We start from the raw sequence: 16213 nt of genomic DNA on the forward strand, positions 1-16213 counted from the left end.
CAAGTTTGTTAATTTTTATGTTGAAAATCTTAACAGTTAAGAAAAATCATATTTTCTGTTCTGCCGCTGTTGGTTATAAGTAGATAATAAATTTTGATCCCTGAATCTATAGCCATTTGAGTACAATTAAATTTAAAGGCAATTATGTTTCACATGATATATTACAATCAAGTGAAAAACAGTCCACCACCAACAATGCAAATACACATTGCTTAAAGAAATGACATCTAGTGTATCTGAGAATCATTCAGTTAGTTTTACATGGCCTGTACTGGATATTACATGAATTGTTTTACAATTACATGACCAATAGTTTGTAAATGTTTCAGGGTTATAAATGGGTTTTTTTAATGTGTAAATGTTTCAGGGTTATTAATATGTTTTAATGTAACCACTATGTACTTAGGTTTTCAAGGAATAACTTTGTTAATTGCTTATACAGATTAAATTTTAATATATATTTTGGATTATTTCATAGTAAAAATGCTTGGAAGGACGCCTCCGGGTGCGGGAATTTCTCGCTACATTGAAGACCTGTTGGTGACCCTCTGCTGTTGTTTTTTATTTGGTCGGGTTGTTGTCTCTTTGACACATTCCCCATTTTCATTCTCAATTTTATTGGGTAACAATATTTCAAAAAAAAAAATTTCTGTATTTTATTGTTTCGAAAATATTTGTCAGTTTATAATCTTTACAAAGATTGAAGAGTATAGATTGTCTGTTTTTAGCCTCTTATATTTTTCCAATATATTATGTTTAGACAAATGAGCAGAGGTTGTAATATTAGGGAACCCTTAATTTTGATTAAACTGCTAATGAGGGAAAACTTGATTGCCCAACTAATTCAAAGTGTTAACTGCAGGGTCATTCTTATTTTTAATCTGATCTAGAACTGGTACAAGTTTTCATAACCTTTATCACTTATCAGTTTAAATCATGTGTTTGATTATATTTTGTACTATTTCTCACATCATAAATTATAAAGGATTGGCAAAATGTCATGGATTGCTTTATCAATGGTATTGCTTATTATAGTGCATTAGTTACTTTGTATGTGTATTGTTGATTTATATTCGTTTTATATATACATCAAAATTATTTATTTTCATGGTGCTATTTTCTCAAAATTAAAAAAAAAAAATCCATTAAACATTATATAGATATGTTTTCTGTATGTTATTGTTGGTATTAAAGCTTTATTATTGTCTTACACTAAAATACTTAGCTTAAACAATACAGGTACTATCATATTTTTTTCTCAGGTTTTATTGTGCATTGTCTTTTAAATTTTTTCTAAAACAGTATTTCACAAATCAATATATTTTTTTAAGTCCGTCCAAAACACAAAAGATAATGTATATAATAAGATTTTTCTTGTTGCTTAACAGTGCTACATTTTACTTTTTGTATAAAATTATACCATGTTTACAAAAATATCAGTTTTTCTGTTTTTTAATGTATATATATTTGTTTGTTGAATTAAAAAAATATTTTTGACAAGTTGGTGTGTTTCTAGTTGCTCCCAAAACCCATTAGTCACAAATAAATATTGAATGATTTCTGAATTAACTTAATTGAAAACAGTCTTAGGTATCAGAAGGCATTCAAGATGGAAGAATTGGTTCTTCAATAGACTAAATTCTGAAATTAGTTCATGCATTTATTGTCAGAACCGTGGACAAAAGTGAGTTCAGATATTGCAATTTTATTGCAGAATTACCATTCAAAACACCTATTGTGTTCATTGTTGACTATAAATATAAAAATATGTAGATGTAGTATGATTGCCAATGAGACAACTCTCAGAGACCTAAAGACACAGAAATTAACAACTATGCCTTACGTACTGAAGTTTCAGTCTTTCATATATATCCATTGCCCTTTATGACTTTATTTTCATGGTTCAGTGACCACTTGAGAAATAATGGATTTCCTGTAATCTTGTCTTCTGTCATATCGTGACTAATAGGATGTCAATATTTGCATACTTTGCAAGGTCCTCATGCATATCAGACAGCTTGCACTTGACCTTGACCTCATTTCATGGATCAGTGAATAAGGTTAATTTTTCTTGGCCAAGTCCATGTCTCTCATACTATAAACAATAGGTCATTTCATTTGGTGTATAGAATGATTGTAATGTGTACATTTCCAACTGGCAGGTGAAATCAGACCTTGACCTCATTTTCGTGGTTCAGGGGTTCAAGATCAGTTTGTTAAGCCTGCAATGTCCTTGACCTCATTTTCATGGTTCAGTGACTACTTATAAAAACAGGTTTAAGATTTTTTGATATGTTAAATTCTCTCTTATAAGTAATAGGATAACTATATTTTGTATGTGCGTACCTTGCAAGGTCCTCATGCCCGTCAGACAGTTTTCACTTGACCTCGACCTCATTTCATTGATCAGTTAACAAGGTTAAGTTTTGGTGGTCAAGTCCATATCTAAGATACTATAGGAATAGGTCTAGTATATTTGGTGTATGGAAGGACTGCAAGTTGTGCATATCCAACTGGCAGGTATCATCTGACCTTGATCTCATTTTCATGGTTCAGTGGTTAAAGTTTAGTTTTTGTCGAGCCCGTGACTTTGTCGCAGAAAGCTGGACAGGGATAGTGATCCGGCGGCGTTAGCTAACTTCTTTAAAGCTTTATATTTTAGAAGATGGAAGACCTGGATGCTTCATACTTTGTATATGGATGCCTCATGTTAAGAAGTTTTCGTCAGTCACATGTCCAATGTCCTTGACCTGATTTTCATAATTCAGTGACTACTTGAAAAAAAAGTTAAAAGATTTTTTGTAATGTTAAATTCTCTCTTATTATAAGTAATAGGATAATTATATTTGGTATGTGTGTACCTTGCAGGGCCCTCATGCCCATCAGACAGTTTTCACTTGACCTGGACCTCATTTCGTGGATCAGTGAACAAGGTTAAGTCTTGGTGGTCAAGTCCATATCTCAGATACTATAAGCAAAATAGGCTTTGTATATTCGGTGTATGGAAGGACTAAGGTGTACATGATTAACTGCTAGGTGTAATCTGACCTTGACCTCATTTTCATGGTTCAGTGGTTAAAGTTAAGATTTTGTGTTTTGGTCCGTTTTGCTTATACTGTATGCAATAGGTCAACTATATTTAATGTATGGAATGATTGCAAGGTGTACATGTCTAGCTGGCAGGTGTCATCTGACCTTGACCCATTTTCATGGTTCAGTGGTCAAATTAAAGTTTTTAGTTTTGGTCTTTATTTCTAATACTATATGCAATAGGTCAACTATATTTGGTGTATGGAAATATTTTATGATCCATTTGTCAGTTGCACAGGTTTTATTTGACCTTGACCTTATTTTCAATGTTCATTGCTCAGTGGTAAGATTTTTGAGTTTTGGTCTGTTTTTCTTAAACTATAAGCAATAGGTCAACTATATTTGTTGTATGGAAGAATTGCTAGCTGTACATGCCTGCCTGGCATGGTTCATTTGTCAATGTTTCTGGGTTAATGTTAAGTTTATGTGACAGTTGTAATAAAGCTTTATATTTAGGACTCAATATAATATCAATGAATAGTAAAGTAGGCGAGACATTTCAGCGTTTTCACTCTTGTTGTGTTTTGGTCTGTCTTTCTTATACTGCATGCAAAATATCTACTATATTTGGTGTATGGAATGATTGTAAGGTGTACATGTCTAGCTGGCAGGTGTCATCTGACCTTGACCTCATTTTCATGGTTCAGTGGTCAAGGTTAAGTTTTTGAGTTTTTATATTATGCAATAGGTCAACTATATTTGGTGTATGGAAATATTTTATGATCTTTATGTCAAATGTGCAGGTTTTATTTGACTTTGACCTCATTTTCACAGTCCATTGCTCAGTATTAAGTTTGTTGTGTTTTGGTCTGTTTTTCCTAAACTATAAGCAATAGATCAACTATATTTGTTGTATGGAAGAATTGTTAGCTGTACATGTCTGCCTGGCATGGTTCATCTGAACTTGACCTCATTTTCATGGTTCATTGGTCAATGTTTAGTTTCTTGGGTAATGTTAAGTTTATGTGACAGTTGTAATAAAGCTTTATATTTAGGATTATCAATGTTATATCAATGATAAGTAAAGAAGGAGAGACATTTAAGAGTGTGCAGTCTTGTGTTTTTGGTCTGTTTTTCTGATACTGAATGCAAAGTCAACTAAATTCGGTGTGTGCAAATATTTTTGATGTACATGTCAGTGTGGTCAGTTTTATTTTACATTGACCTCATATTTAGTGGTTTTTATTGATCAATGTTAAGTTATTGTTGTTTTTCTTGTGTCAACTATATTTTGTGAATGGAATGGTTGTAAAGTGTATATGTCTATTTGGCAGCTGTCATAAAACCTTGACCAAAACAAATTATGTTGGGCAATAATAAAAATAAATTGTTTCTCCATAGGCGGTAATGGTAAAATTTTCTTCTGTAGCGCCATAGTTTTTACACATTTATTCTATGGTTCTCTACTTTCCAAATCAATACAAATGGTTCAGTCACTGGTTAAAAATAGAAACATGTTCCATACCACTACACAGATTTTTTGTTTACACACAACTTTAATGTCCCTCAGTTGGAGGCGCAATCTGTGAAACAGAACTTATCAAGAAAACATTGTCATATGATCCAAACAAATTATCTGTGAAACAAACTAATCAACAAAACATTGTCATGAACCAAAACAAATTATCTGTGAAATAACAATCAAGAAAAAATCGTCATGTGAACCGAACCATATTGGTTGTGAAACAGACCTTATCAAGTGAACTTGTAATATGAACCAAAACAAATTTTCTGTGAAACATACCTTATCAAGAAAACATTGTCATATGAACCAAAACAAATTGTCTGCTAAACAGACCTAATCAAGAAAACATACTCACATGAACCAAAACATATCTGCTAAACAAGACCTAATCAAGAAAACATACTCATATGAACCAAAAACAAATTATCTGTAAATCAGACCGAAACAAGAAAACATACTAATATTAACCAAAACAAATTATCTGTAAAACAAGACCTAATCAAGTAAACATCTCATATGAACCAAAACAAATTATCTGAAAAACGGACATAAACAAGAAAACATTGTCATATTAACCAAAACAAATTATCTGTAAATCAGACCTAATCAAGAAAACATTGTGATATGAACAAAAACAAATCATCTGCGAAACAGACCTAATCAAGAAATCATTGTTATATGAACCAAAACAAATTGGGTTGAGGTCAGATGAACCCTTAAGATGGAAATGTTCATTGTTCATACATGATTTAACCAAACAAATCATGTAATGAAATATTATATTTTGAAGCTATCCCTAAACCATGAGTGCGTCTGAGAAAAAAAACATAATTGAAGAACAAACCAAGTGTTTGTCATTGAACCATGAAACAAGGTCAGATGAAACCGGTCTTACAAATATGAATACCTAGTATTGATTTTATATATGTATACAAAATACTTTCTTCTATCCTCATAATGACTGAAAAATCATAAGAAAATGGCCTCATAAAATAAGAGATGGATTATTCACCTATTCAAATAAAGGCTTCAATAATTTAGTTTGGGAAAACATGATTTATTTTCAGTTGTAGTTGGCTTTGAACTAGCTTTCATAACTGTGAGTATTCCTTTATTTTGTGCTTTGTGTCTAGTTTTACGTGAGAGGTTTTTGTGCCTGGTACCAATCTTTTGAATGAGCCAATTGCAACCGATTTTTCAGTTTGTTCTTATGTTGTGATGTTACACATCCACACTGTACCAGATTAGGGAAAGGATTGAGCTCTCACAAAGAAATTTAACCAGACACATAGTGTATGTGCCTGTCTAAAGTCAGGAGCCTGTTGTACAGTGGTCATCGTTTGTTTACGTCTGTCGTAATCATTTTTAGTAAATTATTTTGTTCAAAATTAAGGCTGTTTAAATTGTTTTGCATTTTACATGTCGGGGCCTTTTAAAGATTACTATACAGAATGGGTTTTTCCTCACTGTCGAAAGCCGTAAAGACGCCTATAATTGCTTACTATAACACTCATGGTTAGATGTCTCATTGACAATCATACTACATATCCTTTTTTTTTTTTTTTAATTTTCACACAAATGCTAACATCATCATCACAAAAGTAAAATTCATTTGTCTCATATTCTCCAACATTAGAAGCAAGTGAGACAAAAATGGCTACTTTAAATTGGAAAAATTATCTTTGATAGAAATATAAGTCATATTAAAACAAAAACAATTTATTAAATAAATCATTAAACATGTAAATATCTCAGCAGTAGTTCCTTGACACTTAAAACTGGACGGTAACTGACATAGAACAACTTCAACATTGTCATAAAAATATGTATATAAACCAACAAATATCAATCAATAAATAGAACTGAATATTTCACATTTTCATCAATAAATAGAATTAAATATTTGACAGTTTTATCAATACTGAGGAAAAAAATAAAACCAATCTATCACATTACCACCTGAAGATGGACGGAATGTTCAGTAAGGCTAATACATATAAAATATAAAATGGTATAAAAATAATTAAGAGTCCGGTTCACCTAAATAAACTGTTAATTTACCCCTGTTGGTATGTTGGAGAAATAAACTAGCACTGCATCCATTTTCTTTTCTATTTAAGTCAATGGTGCTGGGTTTATATAGTTATTAAATATTGCATATTTTTTCAACTGCCTGGTAGCTTTCAGCATACTGAAGCTGAATAACTGGATCATTTTATCAATACATAAAATATTATCAGTTAACATTGCTTGTGAATAAAAATAAATTCATTCTATGTGTAAATTAATGTGACATTTTAGAATTATAATTACTACAAGATAGTTTGATTCAAATTTCATCTACTGGTACCTAAAATCCCTAATGCTCAACAACAAAAAGGTGTAGTTAAAAAAATCATTAATTAAAACAGTTCAATAAGTAATACAAATGTCTGCAATCTCATTGGTGGAAAATAATTAATAATTTCTGATTGTAGCCGACAGTCCACGAAGTGCCCATCTGTAGGAAGAAATTCCTTCTTTCTTGACCTCCATTTCAAATATTGGTTCTCTAGCAGAAATTCTGGAGGCATACACAGGGCAGGAGTAGATCTCTGCTGCCTTAGACGGGTCTTGTTGATTGGCTTTGTCTGTGATTTGACAGCATGTGAGGTGCACCACAGGGAGTGCCACACATGCTTGTTTGGGTGGTGAATCCATAAGTTCTAATACTGTTTTGTCCCAGGCACAGCCCCACAGATGTATACCATAGACATACATACCCTCTACTGGAGGCTCACGTATCTAAAAATTTGCATATATTAAAGATTTTTTGTTAGATGTTTGTTTTCACATGTTTATAGTTTTCCATATTTCAACAGAATAAACATTTTTATCAGAATATTAAATTGGTGGAAACTCAAGAATGTAATATGCTATGGATTTTGGTCATTGTATAAGTCTGCATGATGACCTGAAGTTGTTTACTTATGTGTCCTTTGGTCTTGAAGGGGTTTTATAGTTGTCTCACTGGCAATCATACTTCTTATATAATTTATTCATTTCTATTTTAAGCATCATCATTTTTCAAATAAAACAGTGTTCTCCAAAACCATTGGTCCTGACCAATTAAAACCAAGTAGGTCTTTGAGTGTAGGACTGGTCCTGATGTCTAACTAAAATTTGCTGGTGGTTTTATTTATTCTTTTTTTTTGGCTGTCTGGCTAATTATGCTGTATATGCAACTATATTGTACGCCCTTTAAGGAAATAATTTATTAGAAATTTTATCGTCAATACAGGACAACCAAATTTTCATTGGAACCACCAGATTTGTAGTCAATATGTCCACCAGTCTGAACAAGATTTAATAACTCTGATAAAAAAAAGTTTTATTTGATAAACTTTGCAACTATTCTGAAGCTAATTTGTATTTCTAATTTTCTTAATTTGTATTTCTAATTTTCTTAATATTATATTAACAAAGAACATGGTCCTTTCTTGTTTGTTGAATCAACTTTTAGATAAAATAAAACTATTTTCCAAAGTTAAGAATTTGTATTTTGAATAATAATACATACATGTCCAACATCTCTGGGAGTGATATCAGAGTTGACAACAATCTGGTCAAAGTATCCAGATCTATCACCACAATGGTTTCTGATGTAGTCCTGCTTCAGTATAGCTATTAGGGCCTGGGGTCTGAAGAACTGGCCTAGAGTCCATACTGGAACCTTTGATCTGGGCTAAAAATAAACAAAAAAGTAATTGAGTTTTAGAAGAAATGTTCCAGACTCCATATAGATCTTGGTTGAAAAATCTAAAATAGTCTATTCTGTAACTGGATCTAAGTTGTAAAAAAAAGAATAAGTTTTAAGTCTGAAAATCTGAATTAGCATTCATACTGGAACTTTTACCTTTAAAGGTAAAACCATTTTAATAGTGAAACGGATACAAAAAAATCCTTGTATATATTCATATATATTGTATAAAATGTTACAATTTCCCTTCAAAGGTTGGAACAAAGACGGGGGAACTCATACTTAAACATTACATACCAGTCCTATTAATTTCTCCAGAGCCATACTCCTGGCTAACAGTCCATCTCTATCCCGGTCTCCACTGAGCCAGGCAGCTACAGACATGGTAAGAGGTGGTGCAGCACTTCCTGCCATTTGACACCAGGTCTTGGGTATTCTCATGTGATAAAGGTCGTCAGCAGCTGATACTATATGTTCTGACAGATTGTCACCAAAACTCTCAGTCTCACATGCATTCTTAATAGCCTGTAATCAGACAGTAGAGTAATATTTTATTAATAAATTGAATATACTATTGTATAATTACTGTGTCAGAGAATTTTCATAGCTGCAGTGTTTAATATTTTAGTTAGTACTGATGTTCTATGTTTCTTTTCATTTTGCCTGTGTTTTTGAAATCAACTCTTGTTTGGAGAGTTGAGCCCAGAAATCACTACATGAGGATCATATTTCTAAATTAAACACTACTCTTCATTTATAATTTGGATTAGAGAGTGAATATCACTAACCCTTCCATATTTACATTTTTCTTGTCATACATTAGATTAAAATGATGATCTGTATAATTTTTCTAAACTTTTTGTGACCATAAATAAAAATAGCTTACAGTGAGAGTATTCCTTATTTCCAGTCCAAGCGCTGACATGATTTCTATCTCCTTCATGATAAATGTATTTATGTTAGGAAATTCTGGTACTTTGGTTGGTTCACCAAGACGTACTGTCTCACTCGCTTTCTTAATCCTCTCAGTAACAAAATCCTGGAAATAATGAAAATATTACCTTTATTCAATTGTCCATCTTTTACCATTCTTATGATGCTTATTGAAATATAACTTGCCATTGTTTGTTAGTAATTAATATATTGATCTTATGCTACAGATTCATTCTAATTTGTTGGCTACCAATTTTCGTGAATTCAACAGGAAAAAGTCAACAAATCTAAATTTTCTATCAGTTTTTTTGACAGAATTTTGAAAAATCAGGAAATCAAATATTCATGATACATGTACTACAATATATCTACAATCCACAAAAATTGGTACCGACAAAAATAAATGAATCTATACTCTTTTCCTTTAAATCACAAGCCATGCATAATAGATGTGTGAAAGATTTAAACTAAACTGCAAGTCAAAGATACTCATGCATATATATAATACTATGCATTCATTATTGTAGTGGGGTACTAATTTTGGAGGATTTCATGAGGTATAGGTAGATCATGAATTTAAGTGTTCCAATTATAGTATAAAGATTTGTAAAAATGTGTACCACAAAAACAAATTTGTTCCTCAATTCACAAAAAATATGGTTCCTTTAAATTTTAACGATTCCACTGTACATTCCATAAAAATAAGCTATAAATAGTGGTCAATTTATTTCATCTTTTACAGACAGGAGAGACTTCAATTGTTGTTCAATTTAGATTTTCATATTTTTGGTGACTTGAAATAACATGTAATTTGGATCAGTAATAATGACTGATGTTTGATACTTGACAATTCTTGAAATATAAAGTTATTTAGTTTACTTGCAATATGAAGCTATGTGCAAATAGATGACCTAGACATGCAAGTTAAATTTTAAACCCTGAAACCAAATTTTATGAAAGAAAAACCTTTAAAACATCCTAATTATTAGGTCTGACAATTGTGTTATATGTAAAGTAGAAAGATCTAACATTGAAACAACAACAGATTACAATACACAATAATAAATAGATAAAGGGTATTTGACGACTGTGGACATCTGCTAAAATCATCTCAGTTTCAGCCATATTACTATTGACATCTCTTTTTATGAACAACAAAATACATAATATATGGTGCATGATACTGTACAATTGCAGAAATAAGTTCGACTGCAATTCATTGATGAATTTTGTGATGGTTGAGCCAATAATCATCCTCAGAATACAACATACAACATTCCACAGTAATGAAAATAACATCAACATTTTCGTTACTAGTAAATAAAGAAGAAAAAAGATGATTCCAAGTGGACAATCAAAAATTGAAGAAAGACAAAGATCACTATTGTAAAAAGAACAATATACGACCAAAAAATTTTCAATTTTTGCAGTCGTATAAAAATAGTGAACAGACAAAATAAATCAACAAACCACTACTGTACACAGAAAACTAAAGATTGAGCAATACTAACCCCATCTATAAAGGGAGATAATCAAAAGGGCATCTAAGGAGGATCACATAGTGGCTACAACTAGTTAAAGGAATACATCAACAGTCATTTGTTACACATATTCAATAATGGCCAATCATATCATGATGGGAAATTGAACCCCAAAGGTTAAAAATTCCTGCTGAACTGTGGCACCTGTTGTGCTGTGCATGGCAAGTAGGTATTTTGCAAAGATGATGGTGAAAAGTATCACGATGGCTTCTGTAGAACTAGTTATGGAAAACCATAAAATGAGCACAATAACTACATGTCCCAGATGTTTACAAAGTAGTACTCCTAATATTAAGATACAGAAAGTCCTCTTGACAGATAACATAAATCTCTAAAGAGCAAAAACATGGAAGTATTTTTACAAAGAAAGTCTCAAGATATGAGATACCCAATGTGTTTACATTCAAGATCAAAATCAAAAATAATTTCTTGATGTTTTTTTTGTCTGTCACATGTATGAAATGCTGGAAAATTATTTAATAGGCATTCAATCTCCATGTGATTCTTAAGCAAATACTGATTTTTAAAAATAAATATTTCATAATGTAAAGTATAGTCCAATTGAGTTCAATAATCTTTAAAAATAAATGATTTAAAAGTCCAGAATACACATGCAGCAGTTAATTTTACATTCCATCCGTTCTTCTAATAAAACACAAACTCTATAAAACTCATAGGATTGTTTATCAATGATATGTCTCGCCTGTTGGCAAAATATTTATTTACCAATTATATCTTTAGATCAGAACAGACATTTATAATACAATTAAATTGAAAATTACAGGATAGAACACAAGACTGAGATGAATTTCTTCAATCATTCACTTCTTTACCTATAACTGTTTATCAATTCCACCATAAAACTTTATGAAAAACTTAAAAATTACTTGAAAAAATTGATCTCAGAGTTCAATTACTATGTAGACAAAAATAAACAATAATTCAAAAATCTTTTAATTATGAATTTTTAAAGATTTGTAGAACTCAAATGAACTAAACATAGAACCACGCCCACTATGAGTTGCACTCTTACCTTCGGTTGTATTTTCTGTGTGTCAAAAATAGAATTGTATTGTCATTTTCTTCTAATTTCACCTTTTCTTCTTTAAAGACTTATAGCTCTTATTTTTATGATATATATTTTTCAATTAAATTTTTCAATTTGAAATTAACTTTTATTTATCTATTTTCATAAAATGTGAGATATTAAAAAAATTCTTGCATTAATTAGACAAAGAGTTTTAAAAAGGTTCCTAGTTGCTCATGTATGTTATAATCAATATGTTCATGGTATAATCACAGCATGACAAAATGTTTGACTACAAGAAACATAAAAAATACCCTATATTATTATTTATTACAATTCAAATGTAACAAAACATACTATGTTGTCTGCTCTCTGGTCAAGAATTTTTAAATAAATCTTCAGTGATTTAAATTATGTAACGACAGAAAAGTTCATATTTTACCTTTGTAAGAATCTTTGGTACTTTCTGTAGTAGACTGGTACATATTTCCCATAATTCCACATCCTTCCTGAGTTTGAGAAGTGAGAAGCTTGCTGTGGAGAAGACACCCATGTTGACAACGCAGGGATTGTTACTATACTTACTAATACCTGCTAAGGCTGGACCTAAAATATAAAAAAAGAGTGAATCAATTAAATATTTTCTTGTCAACTTGCCTCTCTTAAAACAATTTTCAAAGACTTTAGATGTACTGTTTTAATTCCTATTAATCTGAATCATTTTTGTAAAAAACCAAACTAAGTCTTTTTACATACTTACATAAAGTCAAACCTGTATAGAAATGTAGGGACAACAGAAAACTAAAACTCTAGGAAAGGAGACCTTTGAAAAAAAATACCCTTTATAAATTTCATGCGTCCCAAGAACTGGATTTACCTTCATCATCAACTCTCAAAGCCAAAAATTGAAGTCAAGAAAACTACAGCGGAACAAAAAGAGTATGACATGCAAAGACAGGTTTTATTGCATTTCATAATAAAAAAAATTGCCTGCCTTTCATTTACCAGCTTAAACTAGGAAGATTATAAAGTTTCATATTCTACTATCTTAAACAGAACTAATCTGCAACTTTAAAGAATCAAGACATTAAAAGTGGAAAAAGAGAATGAATGTTTTACTATGACTAACCATCAAAGGGTGTAGGAGGTCTAGGGAACATCTTGTGTTGTAAACTTTTGTTGGATGGCATGGCATCAAATACTTTGTTCAGTCTTGTGAATACATACTGGTCATCTCCCAGTAATGTCTGTAAAACAAATCAAATATTACATTACAACTATCATTTCTAAGGTGTATGTTTTTTTCTTGAAAATCAATATTTTTCATCTTTAAATTTTCAATACATAACTGTATAAATGACTTTAAAGAAATTATATGAATTTTCTTTAAATTTACATAAAGTTATTTTTTTAAGATAAATTACTTTTCCCCCTCATTTTCACAAATATATTGCGAGTTGGGGAATGTCATAGAACTTAAAGATGCTTATTTTGTCTAAGTTTCCAAAATCATCGTCAGAAGTATTAAAGTTCACATTATATTTATAATTCATATGCTGGTTTATGCCACTGCAATCAAATAACAATTTTCATAACTAAAATTTAGTGAATTGTAACCTTTTTATTCTTTAAGTGAAACAAAAACAATTAATAATATTACAAATGTGATGAGACATATATTAAAGATAAATATGTTAAGATTATTATTATGACTTTACAATACTTGTCAACATAATAGCTGTAAAAAAAGCATTGTAAATTACAATTGTTCATCACCATTGTGTTAACTCTGTGGTTAGGTGCAAGGGGAGACAACCAGAAAACAGTCAAGATAATCATTATACCTCCTATAACTTTATAATTTATAATCATTTGTCCTTTTCATAGGCAATTGAAACATTTGCCAAAATCATGCTAAATGTTGTTTCGTCTTCTATTCAATTTTGAAGACATGCAATCAGAGCTTAATATATTCCTGATCAATTTTGCCAGGATCTAATGTTTAAAAAAGATAAATTATGAAATGTTTAACAATGAAAAAGCTATGTCATTTTTCAACAATTCTTTTGAAAAGCAAAAGTAATAGCAAAAAATGTATGTATATTTTACCTATCTTCTTTATAAACAGTATTCAACAAAATAAAAATACTTGCATAAAATAAAATAAATATATATTGTGAGCTTTTGTCACCATGTTTGTAAAATGAAGAATAAAAAATCTTTAAAAAACTAACATGAGAGTTACATTTATTCAAGTAATCTATTAGCACTCTGACACTAGGACAACAATTATCTTGACTACTATATTAAGGATTTTTCACACAACACACAATGTGTAATAAAGTGTCATACCGGGCATCCTTCTTCCTGGTGAACATAGTGAAAAGATAAAAAAGTGATATTATTTTAGAAGAATGTTAAACTGCATGGGTAATAGGATCTTAATTTTAATAGTCTGTTATTTTTATTTTATAGTGGATGATCATTTACTAACTGACTGATATAATCATATTTTCAAATATCACTTCATAACTAACTGAATGAATGAATAATCACATCCAAATGTGACACTGAGAATTGAATAACGGTGAATTGTCACTCTATAACTGACTGAAGGATTTAATAATAGAAAGCAAATATTCCCACTTACTAGACCAAAGGCTTGAACTATAACAAGTAAATATCATTCCTAAATCAACCGAAAGATTGAATAATGATGACCAAATGCGATTTAAAAATCAACTGAAGGATTGAATAATGATGACCAAATGTTACTTTTAAATGAAAGATTGAATAATGATGACCAAATGTTACTCCTAAATGAAGGATTGAATAATGATGATCAAATGTTGCTAATAAATTGAGGATTGAATAAGATGACCAAATGTTACTCCTAAATGAAGGATTGAATAATGATGACCAGTGTTACTCCTAAATGAAGGATTGAATAATGATGACAAAATGTTACTCCTAAATGAAGGATTGAATAATGATGACCAAATGTTACTCCTAAATGAAGGATTGAATAATGATGACCAAATGTTACTCCTAAATGAAGGATTGAATAATGATGACCAAATGTTACTCCTAAATGAAGGATTGAATAATGATGACCAGTGTTACTCCTAAATGAAGGATTGAATAATGATGACCAAATGTTACTCCTAAATGAAGGATTGAATAATGATGACCAAATGTTACTCCTAAATGAAGGATTGAATAATGATGACCAAATGTTACTCCTAAATGAAGGATTGAATAATGATGACCAAATGTTACTCCTAAATGAAGGATTGAATAATGATGACCAGTGTTACTCCTAAATGAAGGATTGAATAATGATGACCAAATGTTACTCCTAAATGAAGGATTGAATAATGATGACCAAATGTTGCTCCTAAATTGACTGAAGGATTGAATAATGATGACCAAATATTACTCATAATTGGACGATTAAATAGTGATATCATTTACAGATTTTTTTTAAGGTAAACATAAGATGTAACACAGATGATATATGAGTTAGATGGGATATATCTATTGTAGAGATTAGGGTAAGATTTTTTGGGAAAAAAAATTCTAAAAAACATTTTGATAAATTATTTAAGGTAAAAAAAATCATTGTATAAAGAAATCAGAACAGAAATAAAAGTTTTCAGGTCAGTTCTTGTTACTGTTAAATCCTCTTACAAAAATAGACCAAGCTAAATAAAATTTTAAAGATTATGTATTAACAAATTATCAGATTTTTAGCATGTTCAAATTTTGTAAAAAAAAAACATGAGCCACTATACGTTGACCAAAAAGCAAAGCAAAGGTTCATTTTTCTGCCACTTTATTGACAAACCCTAATAAGCTAATCTTCAAATTTTTTTGAGGTCACACTTATCTATCTAAGGTCTAAGATTGTGACATACTTGACATTGTATGCCAAAGTAGGTTGAGTCTATTGATAAGACAATAAATATACAGTAATACTAGAATGACCTGAAAACTTTTTATATTTAGTCAACATAAAAGTAAACTAAAATACTGATAAACTAATACTAACTAAAATGCACAAGTTTTAGTAAACCTTCAGGTTTTGCTTTTTTTTTTATATTACTGACAGAATTTCTATTGTTTTATACTATTTATGAACAGAACAACTCTCAGATTAAAAATAAAATGTTAATTTAGTATTAAAAATAAAGAGTATTGGCCAAAGGCCCACAGCTAAGAATTATAAGAAATTTTTGAACACTATACTATGTATTTTTTTAATTTTTGTAGCTACCTGAAATTCTTTTGCCTTATTAGGTATCTGGCAAAAAAAGTTAAAGTTAAAGTCACATGGTCAAAACTGTTCATTAATCTGGATTCTATCCAATCAACCTACAAGACTATAACTCTTTTTTTTTTATTATTATTATTAAGAA

The 16213-nt window shown here is 30.3% G+C and overlaps 1 protein-coding gene across 4 annotated transcripts in view; it reads right to left on the reverse strand.

Annotated features, from left to right (window-relative positions):
• Positions 1-6258: 6258 nt before the first annotated feature.
• LOC139490773 (uncharacterized) overlaps positions 6259-16213 on the reverse strand; it is a 97329-nt gene continuing 87374 nt past the window's right edge. For 2 of the 4 annotated variants that reach the window (XM_071277760.1, XM_071277761.1), the window contains 7 exons: positions 12925-13042; positions 12238-12401; positions 11802-11816; positions 9181-9333; positions 8592-8819; positions 8115-8279; positions 6259-7339 (listed from right to left, as the gene is read on the reverse strand). In XM_071277760.1, the coding sequence (XP_071133861.1) occupies positions 7013-7339; positions 8115-8279; positions 8592-8819; positions 9181-9333; positions 11802-11816; positions 12238-12401; positions 12925-13042 (1170 nt within the window). In that variant the 3' untranslated portion in view covers positions 6259-7012. The remainder of the gene's footprint in view (positions 7340-8114; positions 8280-8591; positions 8820-9180; positions 9334-11801; positions 11817-12237; positions 12402-12924; positions 13043-16213) is intronic. The other 2 variants (XM_071277762.1, XM_071277763.1) reach the window with 2 other exon arrangements.

Source organism: Mytilus edulis, chromosome 10 (assembly GCF_963676685.1).
Source record: "Mytilus edulis chromosome 10, xbMytEdul2.2, whole genome shotgun sequence".
NCBI lineage: Eukaryota > Metazoa > Mollusca > Bivalvia > Mytilida > Mytilidae > Mytilus > Mytilus edulis.